General features: G+C 40.5%; 1 protein-coding gene and 2 long non-coding RNA genes across 4 annotated transcripts; 1 reads left to right on the forward strand and 2 right to left on the reverse strand.

Moving 5' to 3' along the window:
- Positions 1-268: 268 nt before the first annotated feature.
- LOC116699685 (uncharacterized) lies at positions 269-10,803 on the reverse strand. Its single transcript, XR_004334484.1, has 3 exons — positions 10,792-10,803; positions 10,257-10,262; positions 269-372 (listed from the first exon to the last, which is right to left on the reverse strand). It is a non-coding gene; the product is annotated as an uncharacterized LOC116699685 (long non-coding RNA).
- ttpa (tocopherol (alpha) transfer protein) lies at positions 9,185-16,820 on the forward strand. 2 transcript variants are annotated; one of them, XM_032532362.1, is made up of 6 exons: positions 9,185-9,453; positions 11,741-11,894; positions 14,414-14,607; positions 15,274-15,384; positions 15,524-15,763; positions 15,795-16,820. In XM_032532362.1, the coding sequence occupies exons 1-5, from the start codon at positions 9,274-9,276 to the stop codon at positions 15,752-15,754; spliced, it is 870 nt and encodes a 289-aa protein (XP_032388253.1). In that variant the 5' UTR covers positions 9,185-9,273; the 3' UTR covers positions 15,755-15,763; positions 15,795-16,820. The 2 variants fall into 2 exon arrangements, with proteins under 2 accessions (XP_032388253.1, XP_032388252.1); XM_032532361.1 differs by having other exon boundaries at positions 15,524-16,820.
- A 48-nt stretch (positions 16,821-16,868) lies between these two features.
- LOC116699680 (uncharacterized) lies at positions 16,869-17,824 on the reverse strand. The gene is made up of 2 exons (XR_004334479.1): positions 17,654-17,824; positions 16,869-17,010 (listed from the first exon to the last, which is right to left on the reverse strand). It is a non-coding gene; the product is annotated as an uncharacterized LOC116699680 (long non-coding RNA).
- Between the last annotated feature and the right edge of the window lie 4,291 nt (positions 17,825-22,115).

Here is a 22,115-nt window from a genome sequence, read left to right on the forward strand (position 1 = left end):
GAGAAATGCCTCAATACCATCTGTCAACCCATCTAGGCCAATCAGTTTTTGGAAACTTACAATAAGAGTTGAGAATCTTTATTTTGTCCCCTGAAATCTGGATTCAAGACTGATTGAACTTTTGGTTTATGAAAAAGTAAAACTGGTTCATTGAATCGTGTTGATGAAAAGGGGGGAGGTCACCTATCTATCACATGCTGCTCAACCTGTCACAGTCAAAAGATAGAAAGATGCAGTTAAACTTGAGTGTGAATGAAGTGGCTCTTCCAGCTGGTTTGGTGGTGAAGGACCCATGTGGGAGTAAATCTGATTGGCTGTGTTTTACACTGAGGAGATACATGCTGGTGTAACTCAGGTTCCATAAACATTCCACTTTAACGGACAAGGTTGGTTGAAATAAATAACGCGTTTGTCTTGAGACAAATTCATTTTAATATATCTGTATGTTCAGTCTGTAATAGTACTATTCAACCCATTTTTTTGTGAGTCTACCGTAAATTTACAAATATGGACTCCGGCTTTTATTTTTCAGTTGCAGAGAGATCCAGGCCTGTGTTCCTAAATTCCAAAACCCTGTTTACTTGTCGTCTAGATACATTTCCACACTACCAATTCCATCAGTGATCAGTCATGTCACACTCACCGATGTGCTTCTCCTTTCTAACAGAAATAACGTTTTCATTCACCAATTGCCTGACTATTAATTCCAGTCCTTTTCCAGTTTTGCAGACTGCTGTTACTCTAACGGCAACAAAACTCAATGTCCTGCAGAATAACACATTACATTAAAAGTAATCCAGTCTTTCACTTATTGATGGGCTTTTAATGTGAAAACATGTACAGAATGGTTTGCGTTTCATTGATGGCAGCTTGACATTGTTTAGAGCCGCCAAGGGGAATTAGTTCTGTACAAATGTTCATTATGCTTACTTTATCATGTAGAGCCATTGTTTGTTTTCCCCCGGCCTTTTTTTCTTCACACTGGCCATTTGATTTTTTAATGAGAAACTACAGTAACCTTCTTTAACGGCTAGTCGTTGCTGGGGTTTTGGTGTGGTTTTGTCTCCATAGTTTGACAAAGTCTCGGTCAGTAATGGGTTACACACAATTACCATCACATCATCTGCATATTGCCGAATCACCTTTATGGAGTTTGGGTGGTTCGTATATGATCCGCTTGGCGCTTTCACTTCACACACGATCGGATCAGTTTCTTCTCCTGAAAATCTCTCCTTCCTGCTTAGCAAATCTTCATAATATCATATATAATATCATAATATCATCATAATAGCAATGTGGCAAGGTTCAAACGAGCCTGGCTTTTAAAGGGAATATGAGATGACACCGATTAGTTTATTGCATGTTACACCCAAAACACCTATGACTAGTTAAGACAATGAGTACAACCTTTCTGAGCCAGGTGCACGGACCCTTTTTTCAAACCGTTGTTCGCTTCACACCGCTAGGTTAGAGCTTTAAAATAGGGCCCATGGGGTCATTGTGGCCACACTGGAGCACTAGTGTCAGCCTTTGCAACCTAAACATAAGAGCTACATATTCAAAGCATCTTCTGTTCTTTAATAAGACAGGTAGTTGTGATTACACTGGAGACAATTTTTCTAAAGGTTTCTTAAAGAGCAAAGATCTTCATTTTGTTGCTTTTTTTTTACATTCCCAAAGTGTTGGGCAACTCAAGCAGTGTGTCGCTGGTTGGTCCAATCAGCTTATGTTGATGTCTAACTGTTAGAATGTGGTTAAGTTGAGGAGGTTCTGTTAAGTTTTTATATTCTACTCTTGTTTTGTTTTTTTATTAATCAGCCATTTAACACAAACCCTTTATGCTTTATCCTTTTTCATGGATAGCTTTTTGTGAATTTGTGAATAGCTTATGGATGCTACTTGGAGTGGATCAGGGTGACGGACTTCTAAAATACTAGGAAGCTCTGATTGAAGTCATGTGCCAGTGAGCAGTGAGTCCCTCAATGATTATGTGCACTTCAATGCCAAACACATTTTCTTTCTCCTTTTCTTTCTTCTTTTCTCTGTCATTGTGAAAGCAGACTCTGTCGCTCAGATGTGAGGAAACTGCATGGCTTTTTAGTTTTCATCTTGTTTTAGTGACTCTTTCTGGAGCTTGATAAGATATACTGTTGAACAGACATTTGAGGACTGAGATATCACATCATTACGACATGATGCACTATTTTCAACTCAGCGCTCTAGCCAACAAGGATAGCAGAGCTGTTTCCTGTTTAGCCATTTCAACATGTCAGTTCAAAGAATAAATCATTTGTTAACTATACTTTAATTTCTAAGTATTTTGTATTGGACAGGCTTCTTTCGCCAAGTAATCTTCAATGTCAGTTCATTTGAGAAATAATCTATTTATTGCAATGACCACTGTCGTCTCTTAATGTTTCTTACATTCCTATAACCGCATTATTTCTTATTGTTACATGTATTGGATACTTAAAAAATGTATTTGACATGATTTAGAACAGTGTAAGCCATTAGTAATATATATATATAATGTATCATAGAATAGTAGAGAAGAAGCGATATTTGATAGGTCTAGAAGTTACTTCTAAATTGCAAAAATAATAAAAAGCAATGGATCAGCTCAGTGGTAACACTGACAGGATGCAGCTTGGCTGAGACAGCACGCCTTGCACTGCTTGCATTTCCAATATAATAGTTTTACAGTAGGAATAATTACACTTCCTATTACACACCCAAGGATCCTTCACTTAAAAATGTGGAACTCTTAGCCATATCATCCGGCATGTCATCATTTTATGTTTTGGTTCTGTTCCTTGTTTTGCAGCCCGTCTTACGTCTTGGTTTTTGTTACTATAAAAAAATTTTTTTTACCTTGTTATCTTGATAATCGTCACTATCATCACTACTTGAAAGCCTCTAGTATGTCCTATACTACACTGTACTGTACTGTAGTTGCATACAGCCTAGCCCTTTTATTTTTCTCTCACCCAACCCCAACACATCATGGATGCCCTAGTTCAAACAGACAACTTTTGCTGCGATTCCAATTTATTAGAACTGAACTGAACTGGTTAGTGAACTTTGGTAAACTTTAGTCCCCGGTATTTGCTTTCCCTAACCCAAGCTTGTAAGCTTGGAAAGCTGTCATTGTCTCTCTCCAATAACTTTTCATTGAACTAAATGTTGAACTATGGTGAGCAGAATGCAGAGAGGTGTAAACTAGGGATCGACCGATACTGGTTTTTCAAGGCCGATACAGATTATTACTAGTTAATGAAAGCCTTTTTCTTTTGCACCCTCTGGGTGCGTCTCTTTTTACCCACATGGGTGTATATGGGTGTATCTTTTTAACACCCTTTGAAATGAAGGTGTTGCCTTAACTACTTTCAGCTTTCTGAAATGTCCGTGTAGCAGACACAGTCATTCCATCCGACAACAACAAAAAGCCCGGTTGAGTTTTGTGATCCTAAATGCAGTGCTTTTGTTCAGGGCTTTTATTTTGTTTTTGTGTTGACACGTTGCTTTAGAAGTTTATTAATACGTCATTCCAGCATGTTCCACAGTGACCGGAGATTTGAACTCAGGACATGTGAGCGCATTTGCACAAATTAGCCTTCCAATCCACAAGCAACAGGAAAGCCTCCTGACTTCAGCCCCGTCTTGTTCTTATCAGCCCCTATTTGTAAGAATGTACCAGTGGAAACCCCCCCCACTCCACCAATGTATTTGTTTCTGACATGAAGGACACCAAAGCTTAGCAAAGGAACTTCTAGAAAATAGTTTTCAATTATTTATTTTTTTCTTATTATTGTTGTTATTAAAATTGGTTCAAAACCAAATAGCATGATCTCTCAAAACGTAATGTGTTCCTTTAATCCCAGAGCTGAGGCTGATGGTGTTTTTATGTTGAACTAATGACATCTTAACACTTCAGCTGGCGGCAGGCTGACCGGGTTGTTTGAAATTGCTACGTCTTGGTTCTAAAAACAAATTTCTTTCGCTACGTTTAGACCTCGCATTCACACTGCTGTGACGTTTCAGGGCCCCTAAACCGGAGACATCTAAAAAAAAAAAAACACTTCCGACCCTGTTTAGGCGCGTAAGTTTAAACCGAAGTCGCTTTTGGCTCAAAACTCTGTTTAAAAAACCTAAACGTAGCAATGTAAATGTAGCCTCGCACTCCCATTACACACGAACACAACACTGCTTTAATGTTGACATGTTTGAGACTGTGACAGACAGGTGAACCCCCCCTTTTTTTCAGAAGTCAATCAAAGGGTATCCCCGTGCGGAGGGGTAGGGCTGGGTACTCATCCTGAGTACTGTTTTGGTATCCGTAGTATGGAAAACGTTAGCATAAATAATCTGGTTAGATCTGTGATCTCGTTTACTGTGATTTGGATTTGTTCAGATTCATATTTCAACCAAAGTCTTGTTAGTTTTAGACTTTTAAATAAGGCGCGGTTATAGAATGTGTGCTTGGGTTCAGACAACATTCAACACTTTAAAAATACGGCTTCTTTTATCAAATGAAAGAAGAAGAAAAAACTGTTGAAAACCATGTTTGTATTTCTCAGAGTAACGTACCGAAGCCCCGGTTTCATATCCGCACTTTAGTCAGAACAAGTTCAAACGATACCCAGCCCTAGTCGAGAGTGGCGGGATGTGTTGGACCAAAAAATGTCTTCGAAATGTTTCAATAGATCTGTCAAGTTCTAACATTTCACGTTGTTGATTTTTCAGCACAAAGCTACTCATTGGGCCTCATGCAGCAATGTTGTCTTATTCTTATCTTAAACTTCTCTGGCTTTTTTTCTGTAAAGTTTTGTCATGCAAGTGTTCCAAGTCATATTCACCAAACACAAACGGGTTTTTAACTTGATGAATATCTCCGGAGATTTTGTGAGATGGGATCATTAATGGAATCAACGGCCCTCAAATTGCCATCTAAGTCAGAAATCGGCCCACAAAAACACTTCTAGTTGAGCAGTGTCAGCTGTTGTGTTCAACGACCCAAAACAATAAAAGTCTTAATTAATAGCGCCGCCGACAGTCGTGCCATCAGAGCAGAATCATATTGTCACAAAAGTAAAGAGGGAATGGTTTGACAATGTTTTTTTTTGTAAAGACCAGGACCTGTATAAACCCCTGATTGAGAGATGAAATATTCCAATTTTTTTTTTTTTTTACTGCAATTTGGCAAACCATGAGGATGATATGGTCAATGGGATATTTATTCATTTTCATGTATATTTTAATTGTGTTTTTATTTGAGTTTGATTTTGGTGCAAACTCCTGATGCACTCAGGTTAAAGCATTATGACTCTTACTTCAAATGAGTGTTTTCCCTCCTCTGTGTAAAGAGACGGAGTATCTGTTACATCACTGTTAAGTCTGTACCCAATGATACCCAATGAATTTAGTTTCAAACTTAAATTGGTGAATTCAAGAAGTTCTCTTAAATCGCTTGTACGTGCCACTTTAAAGATAAATCTGTTCATACGGGTGGATCCTGCATGAGGCCCAGCGTGTTACTTGGATGCACCATTAACCAGAGAGACTTGCTTGGTTTTTCATATGTCCATTGGCGAGCATTAGACCCAGTTATGGAAGACATGTAGTTCTGAAGGGAAGCAGTCTCAAGTTCAAGTCGAGTGGTATGATTGGACGCCTAGTGCTAATGCTGACAGCAGACGGTTATGCAGATTATTACTGAGAAAGCAACACAGCTGGCAGCTTTAAGTTTTTTGTTCTGAGATCTATAGGAAAAACTGTGTTGTTGCTGTTTCCCATGGCAACATCATGGCAAACAAAAGTCTCCACTTACTCCCAATGTACAAAAACTGAAGCCAAAATATCCCGAAAACAGGCGCTGCCATCTTGTAATTTTGAAGCCAGTCTGCGCACTAGTGATCAGGCGGTAGAGGCGCTCTATAAAAGTCCCGCCCATACACCCGCTTGACCAATCGTGAGTCAATCTCAGCTGTCAATCATGACAATTTACCCCATTTTTACTGCATCATACAGTATATCTGATAAAAACCAAACTTAGAAGGAAAATTAACACGAACAAAAACAGTGATAACAAATACCGAAAATAAAAGGAAAATATACTTGAGGTGCACATGCCCCATCTGCTAACATGGAGGGGGGGGGGGGGGGGGGGGGGGGCTGGGTTTATGACCTGTATTGCAGCCAGCCATCAGGGGGCGATCCAGATGTTTTGGCTTCACTTAAACGGTCTATGCATCAACCCCTAGTTGCAAATCTCTCCAAGGCTTCTCAAGTGAAGGGTTGTGAATTGTGATGTTTGGTGTTTATTGACCCCCCCCCCGCCCTGAGAGGACACTGTGTGTCCTCCAATCTGTTTGGACCACCATCTTTAAGTACTCACTAAACCTCTGGGCCTAGAGCATGGAGCCTCTTACAGGATGAGAGTCCAGGAAAATAATTTCATTTAGACACAAAGTCATGCTGTAAAGTTCATTGTCTTTTTGTACCACGAGCTTGGAAAAAAAAAAAAGTAGTAATTTGGTCTAATCAACAACTGAGACGCTTGATAATCGGAGACGCTTCCTGCTCACTGGCCCAAAGCTTTCTATGTGTAAAACATAGAGTACGTTGTGAGAAACACACCTGGGTCACATTTCTCTGACAACCATGTAGTTTAAGCAAAGTTGAAACTAGAATAAAATGGAGCCAAAAAAAACAAACTATGACTGACATTTTCTGGTTAGTCTCCATGGACCAGAACCAGTTTTAATGATTAAGAGATGGAGAGAGAGCATTTTTGTTCCATGTTCTGACCCCACTACGGTGTGACCCAGAGCTGTTGATTATACAATACATTATATATTGATGAATATATTGATTAGAAACATTGTATAATCGTGACTGTGCTGTGGGTGTTGTCTTGTATGTACAGTAGCAGCGTGATGCTACAGAGGTGCCTGGTTCACCGACCCCTGTTACAGTTTTTCAGTAAAAACGGAGCTCAAAGAGGTGTTTGTGGCTGGGAGTCTTTATTTTTTGTTCTCAAATTAACTGGCATTTGTGTCTTCATCATTCAGATGAATTTTATTCAGAATATTTTAAACCAGCACATACAACAGATTGTATGGTATTATGATTTAGAGCAACATAAAGAGATTTTAGGGACTAATCGGCATATATTCAGCATTCCAAAATTGGACCATTCTTGTGCAAAAAGTGACAGGTCATCGGTGTTCAACCCAATCTTTCTGTTGAGACAGAAATTGCATATCAAACTCTCAGATGATACTGTAATGACTATATAACATCAATGCGTCGTATTTGTGTAAAATACAGTTTGCCCCATGCAGGGGCGCTGTAACCGGCAGCTGCAAACCAAGCAAATATGCACATTTAATGTGCTGTATGTCCATGAAAAATACGGGGGGGGGGGGGTTGCCACTTACAGGCTCAGATTATTATTCTGTAAATAGTGTGTCTGACAACATTATGGAAAGGATCCTTACCTTTTTGTCAGAGTAACATCCTTTTTGTTCAACCAGAAACCGCCCGAAGTCACCATCGCCTAACTCACCAGACTCCATTTAAATAAATGGTACTTTTAGCGTGTTTAAAGGCAGCATAATTCCACATGTAAATGGGTGAATTAATTTTGTTTTTGTTAACCAAATCTGAGCTGTGATTGTTGGAACAGGGGATAACAAACCAAGATGGCTTTTAATAGTTTCATTTTGTTTTGTCATCGTTGAATGAAGTATGCTTTACGCTGATAAAATTATTGTTTATTTATATGAAAGTCTGGTGGGTTTGGTGATAGCGATGTTGGTCACGTTTCATTTAAACAAAAAGGATCTTACTCTGTAACAAAAAGGTCTCTCTGCAGGAATCCTTCCCATAATGTTGTCAGCCAAGCACTTGGAGTGGACATAAGTCGAAAGCTTCATATTTGCCTATTTGTGTTATAATGCATCTTCTTTTGTTGTCTTTCTTAATACTGGACTTTCAAAAGTTGCTGTTCCCGTCATTCACTTAGACACAAAAACATGGGAAAATATAGGGTCCAGGTTAGAAAAAAAAAACAAAGTTCCCCTTTAAATTGTGTTTGGCCTGCTGATTAAGCGGTAGACAACGTAGGTAAGTTTCATGACAGCATCACAAGAAAAGTTTCATTTATCTCCATTTATTTTATTGTTTATTAGGTAGAGGAAGAACTCTCAGAGAAATGCATGCTGCACATTGTTTACTTTGATTTAGGGGCCCAGCCAAAGCCTGGACTTTCCCCCCAATAAAATAGAGTTAAATAGAAGGAATGAATGAATAAAACAGTGGTGTGAAGAAGCAAAAAACATCACAGTTAAAAATATTATACTTTGTACTGCACCCCCAGTCATCAGACAGTTCAAAAAAAAGACTCAAATTAGAGAAAAGCCCATGAAACTGCAGCTGCTGACCAGCAGGGGAGATGTTGGCGCAGTTTCTGCATGTTGTTTCAGAACAAGAGTGAGTTCATCCTCCGGGACATAAACAATATGTTGATCACATTTTATTGAGGAAATCGGCCACCAGCCTGGAGTTTAAAGTGATTCTGGGTCACAGGTCTGTTTGCTGTTACAGTGCCATTGAGCAAGGCAATGCAACTGTGGTTATTCTCTCTCTCTCGCTCTCTCTCAATTTCAATTCAAAGAAGCTTTATTAGCATCAATTTGACATCAACAATAATAACAACAAGAACAAAGCTGATGCTATCAGCATTAACATGGCAACATTACGTGTGTGTGTGTGTGTGTGTGTGTGTGCGCGCGTGAAGGGGGGGGGTCACTCACTGTTTCTCTAAGTGTGACAGGCAAAGACATACTGTGCTGCTAGGACTACAGCTCTCTCTCTCTCTCTCTCTCTCTCTCTCTCTCTCTCTCTCCTCTCTCCTCTCTCTCTCTCTCTCTCTCTCTCTATCTCTCCTCTCTCTCTCATTAGGTCAGGTCAATTCAACTTTCAATAACAATGTTGCCATGTCAATAAAAGACAACGTGTCCAAATATTCGGACAGTAGGCCAGGCTACACAATCTCGAGCCTATCTAGTTTTCTATCTTCACTTTATACTCACGCGCCACACCGCTACCGTCCAAACTCCCAGTCTCTCTCTCTCTCTCTCTCTCTCTCTCTCTCTCTCTCTCTCTCTCTCTCTCTCTCTCTCTCTCTCTCTCTCTCTCTCCCCCCAGTAGCAGCCCGCTGCCACTGGGAGTAAATGTAGCCGGGGTCTGCCATACCAACGCGGGTGCGACATGAACGGTGCTCAGCTCGGTGAGTTCCCGGACGACTCGGAGCAGCTCGGGCCGTATGTGAGCGGCCTGCGGCGCAGAGCCCTGCAGGCCAGCGAACTGTCCGCCGTCCGGACCTTCTCCGACCAGTTCCTCCTCAAGTTTCTGCGGGCCAGAGACATCGACGTGGAGCTCTCTCTGAAGGTAGCCTACGCCACGCTCCCCTCGCGGGGAAAACCAACCACACACCGCGGAGCCTTCTGGAAGCCCCCGAGGGTTCAGGAGCTGAGAGGAGTTTAAGAACCTAACATCTTTTTGCCGTTTAATGACTGCGCGTCGTTTCTTTTTACTTAGTATTTCCAGTAAGCTACATTGGGCAGTTATCGGACAAACAAAAGCCTAAGTGTATTAGTCGGTTTACTTTAGGTGCGTTTTACGTCTTTATAGCAGCATATTGCAAAAATGTTACTGACATGACTTTTTGGATTTATTAAAATAGGTTAGGCTTTAATGTGTAGACAACTGTATCCTGTTATTGTTTACAAAAAGTATGAACTTAACATCATGTCCCTAAACAAGATAGTTATCGTGAACATTATTATTATTATTAATATATATATATATATATATATATATATATATATATATATATATATTATATATATATATATTATTAATAGTAGTAATAGTATGGCAGTGTCACATAGTAAGACTCATGTCCACATACAGCTGGTTTAAATTTAGTGCTAGAGGAGCTCAAATGCTTATTCAATAGAATAGGCAGCATACTACTGTAGTCCAGGCTACTGTATCCAAGTTACAGTGTAACCCTAACCCTAATTTATTCTAATCTACTTTCACAACAACTGACCGATACTAGCAGGGTGCAAAATTAACTTTTTTGTCCACCAGCCAAATAGCTAGTGAATGTTCACATTTTTCCAGCCACTCAATAGATTAGCTTATACCTTTTGGAAATCTACCATCCTCTTGGATATTTCACCAACATTTGGCTGGTGCTAATTGTGAGCCCTGGATCCCAGTAATATTCTTATTAAACCACACAGCTCAGGGGTCGGCCAGTAGTTGGTAGAGTTTCCTTTTACAAATACTGTGTTTCATTTAAAAAAAAAAAGTGTGACTGTAAAAAGCAAGTTTCTCTTTAATATTACATCAACATAACAATACTCTTAAGTAAGATAAAGTAAACAGACCAGTGGTGGAATGTAACTAAGTACATTTATCAAGTACTGTACTTTAAGTACAATTTGTAGTATTTGCACTGTACTTGTGTATTTCTTCTCACCCCACTTTCTACTTCTACTCTGTTGCATTTCTGATTACATTAATCTGACAGCTTTAGTTACTTCACAAATGAAGATTTTTGCACAGAAAACACGTGTAGTTGATAAAATACAATGTTTTCAATAAACTACCCAACGATATACAGGCCTACAAGTATCCTACAGCTGAAATAATTAGCCAATTAAACACTCGACCGACCTGTTTGGATCATTTCTAAAATGATTCTGCATTGAGTACTTTTAATACTTTTAGTACATTTCCCTATTATACTTTTACTTAAGTAGTATTTTCAACGCAGGACTTTTACTTGTAACAAAGTATATATTTGCATATAGTAACAACAGTGTGGTAATAGTACTTTTACTTAAGTAAAGAATCTGAGGACTTCTTCCACCACTACAGCAGACACTGTACACATATGTGCGTGTCCAGTCAGTCCTTGGTTCAACAGGAAGGCTTAGTCTCTTATTTTCATTTGAAAACAGCTGGAGCTCGTCCAACTGGGACGAAGCTCAGCAGTCTGTGTATCAGGGATTCAAGTCACCAGTACAAACTCACTCTGACTTTTACCACACAAATCGTCCTTAGAGTTAGCTTTTATCTCACTCCTATCACAGCCCGAGCTTGTATTTGTATTTGTTCTGTTTGATCTCCAGCAGCAGGAGCATTTACTAATGAGGGTTTGGTACAGATTACTGAGTAGATATAATTTCTTATGTGTGTGTCAACTCCTGGAACGTATATCTTCTCTAGGGCCACAACTAACGATTATTTTCATTGTCGATTTAATCTGGCAGATAGTTTCTTGATTGAGAGATTAGTTGTTTGATCTATTAAATGTCAGAAAATCTCAATCAGTGTTTCCCAAAGCCCAAGATGACGTCTTCCAATGTCTTGTTTTGTCCACAATATAGTTTACTGTCAGAGGAGGAGTGAAGAAACTGGAACATACAGTATTCACATTTAACAAACTGGAATCAGATCTTTTTTTTTTTTTTTTTCCTCATAAGAAATGACTGAAACCTATTAATTGATTATCCAAATAGTCGGCGATTAATTTAATAGTTGACAACTAGTTGATTCATTTTTGCAGTTTAAATCTTCCTAAATGCACCGGTGCTGATAGAATCCTATGAATTCCTCTCGATTCCCTGATGCCCCTGAACGTTGCATATGTCTTGTGCAGCTCTTACTGAACTACCAGCGGTGGCGGAGGGAGAGTCCTGAGATCAGCACCTGTCTGTCTCCCTCCTCGGTGCTCGGGCTCCTCAACACAACATACCACACTGTCCTCCCACAGCGGGACCGCACCGGCAGCAGAGTGCTCATCTACAGGATTGGTCAGTGTGTGTGTGTGTGTGTGTGTGTGTGTGTGTGTGTGTCGTCATGTTGTGTTCTTTGAAACCCCAATGTAGCACAAGTGGACTTTATACTTCACACGTACTGTTTTCCGTCAAATTGTTTATAAATAACGGCGTTTCCAACCGCATTTAAACGCAGCATCATTTCAACGCGTTTGTGTATTTGGTTGTGTTGTGTGTATTTGCAGCGTGTGTGCTTAATGCTGCATGTGTGTTGTCAAATGAATACAGATGTTTTCTTAATTTGCTTGTGTTTTGTCTATTTGCATGTGCTTTCTTAACCCTTGTGTTGTCTTCCCGTCGACTTGTCCTGGGTTAAAATTGAAAATGAACTTTTTTTTATTGTTGTTTTTGACATTTTTGTCACTTTTTTCTATGCTTTTGATGCTTTTTAAAAGTTGTTGTCACTTTTCTCAACATTTCTTTTAATTCATAATCAAAAAACCTAATTCACATGACATTATAATTTATTTTTGAGTAAGAAAAAGAAGCCGAAATCATGAATTAGTTTGACTAATAGTTAAGATCAGAGGATGTTGAGTGGATCACTGACTGGGACATGTCAAAGTTTAGTCTCGATACTGTTTGGAAACCATTTAAACTATTATTTTTGGGTAATTTGGTTGAAAGAAACCTGTATTTCAAAAATATTGAAAATGAGTCAAACTTGACCCAAGGACAACACAAGGGTTAAGTTGCAGTGCGTTTGTCCCTGTGACCACCGTACAATAAAGGCAGTGATGTTTTCTTGTTTCCTGTACGGGACTCTCACACCGCCTCAGACCATAGCTCAAAACACACAGACAAGGCTGAGAGCCGTTTACATGATGGGCCACTGCAGCGTGACGTGGGGTTGTGTTTTCCCCAAAAGTTGAGTCGGTCTCTAAACGTTTCGCCTCAGGCCCACTGTGTATTTTTGAGCATCGCCCCTCATCCAAAATGAATGGAAAGACCTGCGTTTTTGCTAGACGGGCAGTCGGAACGCGGCTTTAGACAAACTGTAAGCATTACAGAGCCGGGGATAATGGCCGAAACAAATTACCGCTGTACCGTATTACAGAGACGAGACACAATGTTGTTGTGAATATTCCTGAGTCAAACTTTTGTGTAAATGCATAATTAGGAGGGAGAGGCCAATTTAAAGTCTTTTCCGTATTTTTGGCTTTTTGAATGGGAGTGCTAGGATCACTACTATGATCACATCAACATCTTATAATATTTTATAACACTAAGAAGGCTCGACACAACATGAAACTTTGCTCCAAGTGTCACCCGGGGCTCTACACATGAACTCAGCATTGAGAACATTGTTTGTGTACACAGAGTTTACTAAAAGAGGTTTTGAACAACTCACTTTAGCGGTTGGTTTTTCCGATCGCTGACATCCAAAAAGAGTTGATCTCCGAATGCAACGTAACAGGTAGGAGAGTAAAGATGGAAAGCTCCTAAAGCTTAGTTCCATATAAATGCACGGATAATTCATTGTTTTGTTGTGAAAAACAGTATTGACCTTGTAGTTGAAAAAGGAGCCTCATTTAAGTATGACATTTCCCCCTATTCATTCGCATTCGGAGATCGACTCTTTTTGACTGACAAGATGGCGGCGAGCTGAAAAACCAACTGCTACAGTGAGTTGATTAGTAAACTCTGTGTACACAAACAATGTTCTCAATGCTTGAGTTATGTGTAGAGCCCCTGGTGATACTTTGAGCAAAGTTTGATGTTGTGTTGAGTTTTTAGTCTTTTAAAAACAGTGATTTTGATGTAGCTGGGAGGAGGCCTCAGGGAAGACCCAGGACTAGGTGGAGGGATTATATCTCCAACCTGGCCCCGTAGCTGGTTAATGTGGCTCGGGAAGGAAAGTTTGGGGGCCCCTGCTGGAGCTGCTCCCCCCGCGACCCAACACCGGATAAGCAGACAAAGATGGATGGATTTTGATGCGATCACTGAAGTGCCCCTAGCCCTCCCATTCAAAAGGCCATTTTAAATAAAACAAGGATACTTTAAATCTTAAAAGTAGCGCTTTTGTCCTTACTATGCTTTTCAACGAAAGTTTGACTCCGGTACCCGAGTACTAGGTTGCATTTTGGTGAGAGTAGCGCTTTAACAGTGAGATTTTGGATTATAAGCATGCATCATTTCCTGTCCATGTGTGAATAGGCATTGGTTTGCTAAGACATTTCTCATAACAACTTTATGAGGTAGTACTATGTCCATGTTATGTTGCTTCTTCTGATTACTCCAAGTGGCCGAAAAAAATCACTTAACACTGCTTTATGGCTTAATGGTAGGGTTTACATTTGATGCAAGAGGTTACTGGCAGTCCCACTGTAGATACCTACAGTATAGGTTTTCCTTTATAGTTCATTGGCCAATCTTTCTGTTGGAACCTAAGATAAAAGCTAAACCCCGAGCAACAGACTGATTCAATTTTGGTTACAATGACTGATTGATTGTATCTCATGAAAGTGCAGCCACACGTCTGTATCTGTCTGCAGGGCAGTGGATCCCAAAAGACTGGTCGGCCTTCCAGGTGTTCAGGGTCAGCCTGATGACATCAGAGATCATCTCCATGGAGAAGGAGACGCAGAGACAGGGTCTGAAGGCCATATTTGACTTGCAGGGCTGGAGTCTAGGCCACGCCCTGCAGATTAACCCTTCCCTCGCCAGAAAGATATCCTCTGTGCTTTCGGTAGGCCTAATACAAATACAACCATCTACCACTTCTACCATGTGCTATGCAGCTGGACACCTAACTGTTGATGACATCATGTAGTGGCATTATGAGAATTGTAGTTTAACACAATTGCCGATCAAAATATATCTTTTACCGGATAGGTTTATCCACAGTTACATTTGATTTCTAGGCAGATGACACCCAATACCTTAATACATGTTCTATCTAAGAGGGAGAACTTGACGTCTCAACTAACCACATGTTGACAGCATGTTACACCACAGGCAGGACGTGTCAGTGGCATCACTGCAACCTTCCAGTCACAAATAAGGAACACAGCAAAAACAATACACTGTTAAAGTCAAACTATTTCTTTCTTTAAGACATACAGTAGTTGTGCATGCATTTGTTGCACAGAGCACATTGGCTAGATTATTGTAATGTGTAATCACATTATAATTCGCTTCATTAGCTCCACTAGGTCACATCTGTTTGCATCGTTGCATTGATGACTTTATTTGTAATTGTGCCGCCAAATTTGGGGTGAATGCATCATGAGTGTTTGATATAACCATTATTTGCTGTTACATACTTTTTTTATCGACTTGATTGGCTGACCAAGTAATCTGCTCAATTTGTTTCTACACCCGTCCTTGTACGTGTGTGTGTCTTCTTGTTTAGGACTCTTTTCCACTGAAAGTGAGAGGAATCCACCTGGTTAACGAGCCAATGTTCTTCCGGCCAGTCTTCGCCATGATTCGTCCCTTCCTGCCAGATAAGATCAGACAGAGGGTCCGCAGCCTGTTTATCACACTGATTACACCACAATGCAAAGATACCCATCTCTGCTCTGAGACTCTATTTATATACAGAGACAATGAGTGGAAATGCCTTTAAAGTTGAGTTCCCTCTCTCTCTCTCCCTACTGTAGATCCATATGCACGGCGCTGATTTCCACGACACTTTAAGCGACTTCTTCTCCCCGTCTGTCCTGCCACCAGAATATGGAGGGGAGGGGCCTGGCATAGAGAGGGCATGTCAGGACTGGACCAATCAGCTGCTTCAATCAGAGATGCTCCTGCAGCAGATTGCCTCTCACCCAACAGGCGACATCGCCCTTACTCCTGAGGACTCCTTGATCTCAGAGGAAAGGGGAGAATGAGAGACTCTTAGATGGATGATGCTTGGCATTCTGGCCCACCCGGATCACACATACACGCTGCTGTTTTTGTTTGGTTTTTCTTTACCTTGGATCAAAACAAGCTAACCCACTCTCTGGCCGCCATCTTTGAGGCCTTAACTCGTCAACACTTTACAAGTGTCACGCCACAACCAACCCTGTAATTGCTTACGTTTGTCTAGATTTTATCAGAGCTTGGTTATGTCCTACATCTTAATTCAGTAAACTAAATGATGAACCACCATCTGGGAAGAGTGAAAGCGCGCCCTCGCCTGGTTTTCCAGATCCCGGTCCGTCCGCTGCTGCTCCCCCGGCTCGGTGCGCTGCTTCCTCGGCTGGGCCTCTGCTCTGGCGCCATGGTGCTGCCTGCCAGCCAAACCGGCTCCTTCCCTTGTCACTCTGTGGAAACTTCAGTCACTTAAATGACAGTTTATTTAGTATACATTGAAAGACATTGACAGAAGGGGAAAGGAAAGGAGACAGCAACTAATTAGGGAAATACTGGACTTGTTGTGCGGCCTGTTTCCCTCCAAATGTGTCCCCACGCGACTCTCCAAACTCTCTTGTTTCCATTCTGCTTCAAGCTCTATGACGCAGCCGCACCATCCCCCACCCCGCAGTCAGGCCCCCAATGAGCTAACAGTTGTATTATGATGTGACACAAGGTGTTGACTGCGTATCAAGAGAGCCGTCAGTGCTGCTTTACAACATATCAGTACTGGTCCATCTGTTGGATTTATGTGCGCCTGTGAGCCATCTTCCTCCCTCTCGTCTACAATCGTCCCATCTGTAACCAAGATGGCTGCCCCCGTGACGGCAAACTGGACGACTCATAGCAGATCGCCACACACCAATGGGTGATGTCAGAGATGCTCTGTACATTAATTTTACAGTCAATATCACTTACTGAATACAAATGACACTTTGGCAGCTTTTGTATTTAGTAATGTAATCCATTGGATTACGAAGCAAATGTGATCTAATCTGAATACTTTTGGATGACTTCCAGATGAATCATTGTAAATCTTGCACCTTATGCTAAAAAAAAGAATGCAACCACGACATTTTTGAGTCGCACAAATTCCACTATTTTTTACTCTTGAAATATCTCAAACATTTTCAGAGCAAATGAAATGACTTTTGCATATTTAACTTTTACACACGGTCAAATCAAAAGACTCTTACAAACACAGTACTGGCACATACTACAAGTGTACTGTGCGTATTCTACAGTAGGGCTGCAACCACCGATTATTTTCATTGTCGATTAATCGATTAGTGGTTTGTTCTGGAAAATGTCAGAATATGGTGAAAAGGACGACGTCCTCAAATGTCTTGTGTTGTCCTCAATTTAAAGATATTCATCTTAAAGTCACAGAGGAGAGAAGAAATTAGAAAATATTCACATTTAAAGGTGCACTGTGAGTTCCTGCATGGTTTCACCATGATTTCATTTATGTTTCAAATCCTCGACATCTTTCTTGATCCGCGTGCCATCTGCCCCCTGAACCCTGAACTAAAGGCACAGGCTGTGCACCAAAATACAACAAACCACTCAACCTAACTAGACTAGATGGTTGGAGGAGGGGGTGGGGGTTAGTGACAGTTACAGAAACATGGGGGGAGGGCAAGCTTGCTCTGTTTTGTTTTGAATTTACTTGGAACGTCAATAGAAGTGACCATGCAGGAACTCACGATGCACCTTTAAGACGCTGGAATCAGAGTATTTGAGTCTTTTTTTTTTTTTATGGATAAAAGTAACCCAAACAAATGAGTCTTGCTTTTTAAAATAGTTAACGGTTCATTTCATTTAATAATTGATAACTTACTGTTTAATCTTTGCAGCTCTATTCTACAGTTGTACTGAGTGTTTTCTACAACGTGGGATGCTGTTTCTTTGTGTACATTTCTGTCGGTGCTGTTTTGTTTAATCAAAGGCCACGTGGAGGACTTTGCTCTTGTCATGCGAGAGGATCACTTACTCATTAACTCATTCCCCATTTTCAGTGTTAAAAAAAAGGAATAAAAACTCCATTCATAAATCATCAATCACAAAACGGAAACAAGGGCACCTGGATAGTTCAGCTGGTAGAGCGGACGCCCATATGTAAAGGTTTACTCCTCAAAGCTGGTCCGGTTTGACTCCGACCTGCGCACCTTTGCTGCATGTCCCCCACCCCCCCCCCCCCCGCTCCTCTTTGATGTCTTCAGCTGTCCTGTCACACAAAGGCCTAAAAATGCCCAACTACAATCTTAAAAAAATGAAACAAATATAGTAAAAAATAAAGTTACTACCTGAAAGTAGTAACTTATTTTGATATACAGTAGAACATATTCGGCATTAATTGGTCAAATTTAATAAGGCTCGGAAAAACATGCTGTTATAAACATTACTGTAAGTTTTCATTATTTTAAAATTGTTTTAAAGAGGTTATTACAAAATATAATCAAGCGAGCCTTGACAATGAATATAAGATAATTGCACATTTTTCTAATTTAATCTGGGCTGATTATAGTTTTTTTATTTTTTTGTAATTCATTACTACCCAACAATGTCTATTTGTTTCTGGTCGAGGATTTTATACTTTTCATTTATGACAAGAAACCTTTGACTGTCAGGACCAATATTATGCACGTGCAACACACCAAAGTATTGTAGTATTAGTAAATAATAGTATGTAAGTATTGTAAAAAAATCAAAAAACAAAAAAAACTGAATTTGCTGTTCACACTGAGTTTTAATTATTTTTCATTAATGGTTTCAAAATCTGGAATATGTTTAATGTTATATTGCACTAATTGCCCAGTTTTGTAATGTTATATTGCTAAAGAATTAATAGAAAGACATCCTATCATAGGTCAATAATAACAGAATATTTATTTGTTTACGTTGCCCATTAAGAAAAAGGATGAAAGTATACAGTAGGTGCTTGGGTCTTTCTGGGCACGTACAGTGGTAATGAAGGAAAAGCAAACACAAAAGCTCAAGTTAGGATGTTTTCAAGTGTTTACACTAATGCGATGTATACAATATGATTGAAGTTGTTTTTTGAAACTGGACTTTGGTGTACGCCTGGTGATGAGTAGACAGGCAGGATTTATGCACATGAATATGGCTCGATGAAATAAAGTTGTTACTAAATGGTGTACAGCAACACGTCTGGGATTCAGTTCTATGTGGGTTTTTGTAAAAAAAATAATAATAATAACATGTACATGTCAGTGTAAGCAAGAAAACCCAACAAAAACTAAATTCTCAGCAAACACATGTTTTTAGTCAGATTTTCTTCCTGCAAGTTGTAGTTAGTGTTCATGTTGTCCTTATTTTCAGAGTGACCTTTTTAAGGGCCCTATAACGCTGCCTTATTTACTTATGAATATTTGTTTTGGGGGATATAAACCCAACCTTTTGAACTTTAATCCTGTGTTCTTTGACTGCTTGGTCCACGACAAGTTGGAATAAAGGTAATAAGCTACAACAAATTTTGCAATATGTTTAAAACGCAATAGTATCGTATTGTGACTATCTGATCATAAGGCCTCTGTATATCCTAGTAGATATACAGTAGATATGTATTTCTTATCCACTGGCAAACATGTTAAGGTGTCAGCTGATCTTATTGATCAACACGTCAACGCTAAAGCGATCATGGAGTTGAGTGGGATTGTCTAGTGGCTGAGATTAGGTTTCAATCTCAAAAAGCAGTTGATATGGTGTAAAACTGATGAAGTACTTCCTTTTTCTTCTGAAAAATTCCCCATATTTCTTAACAACACAAATTGTGACATAGACAAAGGTGTAGTAATGCATAACATTAAAAAATAATAATAACTCATTTATATGGCGCCTTTCATGAAACCCAACACAGTGTTGGCTTTGTGGCTAAGCTAAGGGAGGTTATAGGCTGGAGTGAACATGTGGGGTTTTAGGAGTTTTTTTTTTTTTAAATGTAACATTTCAAATATCTGCAGGGAGGGTGTTCCAGAGGGATGGGGCTGCAACATTAAAGGCTCTGTCTCCAAAAGTACAGAGTCTGGTGTGGGGAATGGAGATCGGGCCAGCGTCTGAGGACCACAGGTTTCAGAGTGGGGTGTATGGATGGAGGAGGTCGGAGGGGTACTGTGGGGCCAGAGCATTGTAGGTGAGAAGGAGCATTTTATATTTGACTTCATTGGGAGCCAGTGGAGGTGGGTTGGGGTGATGTGCTGCCAGGTCTTGGTGTGGGTGAGGACCCTGGCGGCAGGGTTTTGGACATGTTGGAGCCTGTCTAGTGTTTTGCTGGGGACCCCAGACAGGACTCCATGACAGCAGTCCAAACGATAGATAATGAGAGAATGTATGAGGGTTTCTGCCGCGGAGTCAGAAAGTGATGGCCGGAGTCTGGAAAGGTTTCTAAGATGAAAACATGCAGATTTGGTGATAGATTTCATTAATGCTGCATTCCAGGCAACCTGTAATCCATGTTTTCAGGACCTTCAGTCAAACTCGTAACTTACTACTCGTGAACTCGTACCAGATGGTAACTCCCAGTTACAGTTTTTTCATCCATCCATCTTCGTCCACTTATCTGGTGTCGGGTTGGCGGGGGCAGCAGCTCCAGCAGGGGACCCCAAACTTCCCTTTCCCGAGCCACATTAACCAGCTCCGACTGGGGGACCCCGAGGCGAGAAATAATCCCTCCACCTAGTCCTGGGTCTTCCCCGGGGCCTCCTCCCAGCTGGACGTGCCTGTAACACCTCCCTATCCTTACCAGATGCCCAAACCACCTCAACTGGCTCCTTTCGAAATGCAGTTTAGTGTCCCAAATTCCCCGTAATGTTACCCTAACCCTATCCTAACCTTAACCACTCGAGGTCAAAGCCTAACCCAAACCAATCGAGCTGCTTTATAGAGCAGGTCTTGGCGTGGCCATAGTGGAGTTTGGGACACAAAATTATATTGCGTACTACTACAGGTTATGTTTATTAAAGGAATCCCAAAATATTGAGAAATTGTTAGTAACAGATAGCGCTAGCTAACGTCAAGATTAGGTAGCCGCTAGCTAACGCTAGCTAGAAGGGTTTGTGGGGACTTTGCCTGGAACATTACCAAGTCATAACTTAAAGTCGTAACTCACGGGCTAAAAACTGTGTCTAGAACGCAGCATGAGTCATTAGACCCTCAGTAATGCAGCTTCATAAAGCCATACAGTTTACTTTCATGACCTGTCTTCCTGTCCTTGCCCCTCGCTCTGTTTCTCTCTTTGTGCACTGTTTTGCAGACCTTTGAGCAGCGTTAGCAGGTCAGTAAACATGTTTATCTGCCCCCTCAGTCTAGAGAACATTATCTAGTCTACAACACTGAAAAGCCCGAATGTGCCTGGGATCAATCTGCAGTTCAAGTTGTATCATAGTCCCCTGTTGACGAGAAAAATATGAAGGGCTTTTTGTTTCTCATGATTGGAGTCATCAATATGCTTATGGCCAAATCTTGACACATGATTGTTCTGGCAGTGGCACTCATAGACAAATAAAACACACAGCCCAGGGGAGGGGGCCCAGTGGAAGATGAGAGTTAACTGGACAGAGTTACATTAACTTGGACTCTGAGATCTGTCCGCTAGGAAGTCAGTTAGCCGTCACGCTTTACTTAAATCCATAGTTTTAGTCCAGTTATCACCAGCTAAGGATGTAATCTTCTGGGGCGGCCTATAGCTCACCCAGTAAGAGCGTGCACCCTGTGTGGGCTGAGGCCTTTGCAGCGGCCATGGTTTGAATCCGAGCTGCGGCCATTTGCTGCGTGTCATCCCCCATCTCTCCCCCACCTTTAATGTCTATCCACTGTCACTGTGAAATAAAATAAAAGGAAAAAGCTCAAAAAGAATAGTCTATGAAAAATCTCAAATACATTGCACTGCACTGCTGAAAAACTTGGAAGATGAAATCTAAAATTGTCAGTTGCAAATTGTAAGTTGAACTTTTGCCTAATAAGCTAAGAGCTGAAGTACAGTGGTAGAAAAGCTTCAAGCTAAACTGTTACGCTGTCAAAAGTGGAAGTTCAAAGAAATTAACTTTAAAAAGCTGAAAGTATAACAACTTTGTATTATTATCAGACATGTCCATTGCATATAACAAACAAGCATGACTGTCTATCTTGGAACATATGTTTCCTCTTCAAGGTGTGTGTGTGTGTGTGTTTTTAACATGCATTATTTTAAAATCAGTTGAATGGGGAGGAGTGGTGTTGGTTTTTTACGCAACTGCATTCTTCCATTTACATGATGGTTATTAAATGAAGTACTCCTGAGGTATCGGTATCACCTTAAAGGCACTGGCATTGGTTTTGGTATTCTATACGCGACAC

Source organism: Etheostoma spectabile, chromosome 12 (genome assembly GCF_008692095.1).
Source record: "Etheostoma spectabile isolate EspeVRDwgs_2016 chromosome 12, UIUC_Espe_1.0, whole genome shotgun sequence".
NCBI lineage: Eukaryota > Metazoa > Chordata > Actinopteri > Perciformes > Percidae > Etheostoma > Etheostoma spectabile.